Source organism: Vombatus ursinus, unplaced genomic scaffold (genome assembly GCF_900497805.2).
Source record: "Vombatus ursinus unplaced genomic scaffold, bare-nosed wombat genome assembly UNPS02015012.1, whole genome shotgun sequence".
Lineage (NCBI taxonomy): Eukaryota > Metazoa > Chordata > Mammalia > Diprotodontia > Vombatidae > Vombatus > Vombatus ursinus.
This window is the reverse complement of record NW_020954790.1, coordinates 879505-879901: the sequence shown is the minus strand read 5'-3', so window position 1 is coordinate 879901 and position 397 is coordinate 879505. Positions and strand designations below refer to the sequence as shown.

Below are 397 nucleotides of genomic sequence, written 5' to 3'. Positions count from 1 at the left end.
CTCATTACATTCATAAGGATTCTTTCCAGTATGAACTTTCTGATGTGAAGTAAGCTGTCCACTGAGGCGAAAGGTCTTCCCACATTCATTACATTTAAAAGGTTTCTCTCCTGTATGAATTCTCTGATGGACTGCCAGCAGAGACCTCCACTGAAAGTCCTTCCCACATTCATTACATTCATATGGTTTCTCTCCAGTATGAATTCTCTGGTGTGAAGTAAGCTGTGACTGCAGTCGGAAAGCTTTCCCACATTCATTACATTCAAAAGGTTTCTCTCCAGTATGAATTCTCTGATGTACTATAATTAGAGACCTCCACTGAAAGGACTTCCCACATTCATTACATTCAAAAGGTTTCTCCCCAGTATGGATTCTCTGGTGTACGGTAAGCTGTGAC

General features: G+C 41.1%; 1 protein-coding gene across 1 annotated transcript in view; it reads right to left on the bottom strand.

Annotated features, from left to right (window-relative positions):
• Positions 1 to 397, bottom strand: part of LOC114030808 (zinc finger protein OZF-like) — a gene marked incomplete at its 3' end in the record, with an annotated part of 10395 nt that continues 9998 nt past the window's right edge. Inside the window, exon 5 of the mRNA XM_027845710.1 lies at positions 1 to 390. Within this exon, the coding sequence (XP_027701511.1) occupies positions 1 to 390 (390 nt within the window). The remainder of the gene's footprint in view (positions 391 to 397) is intronic.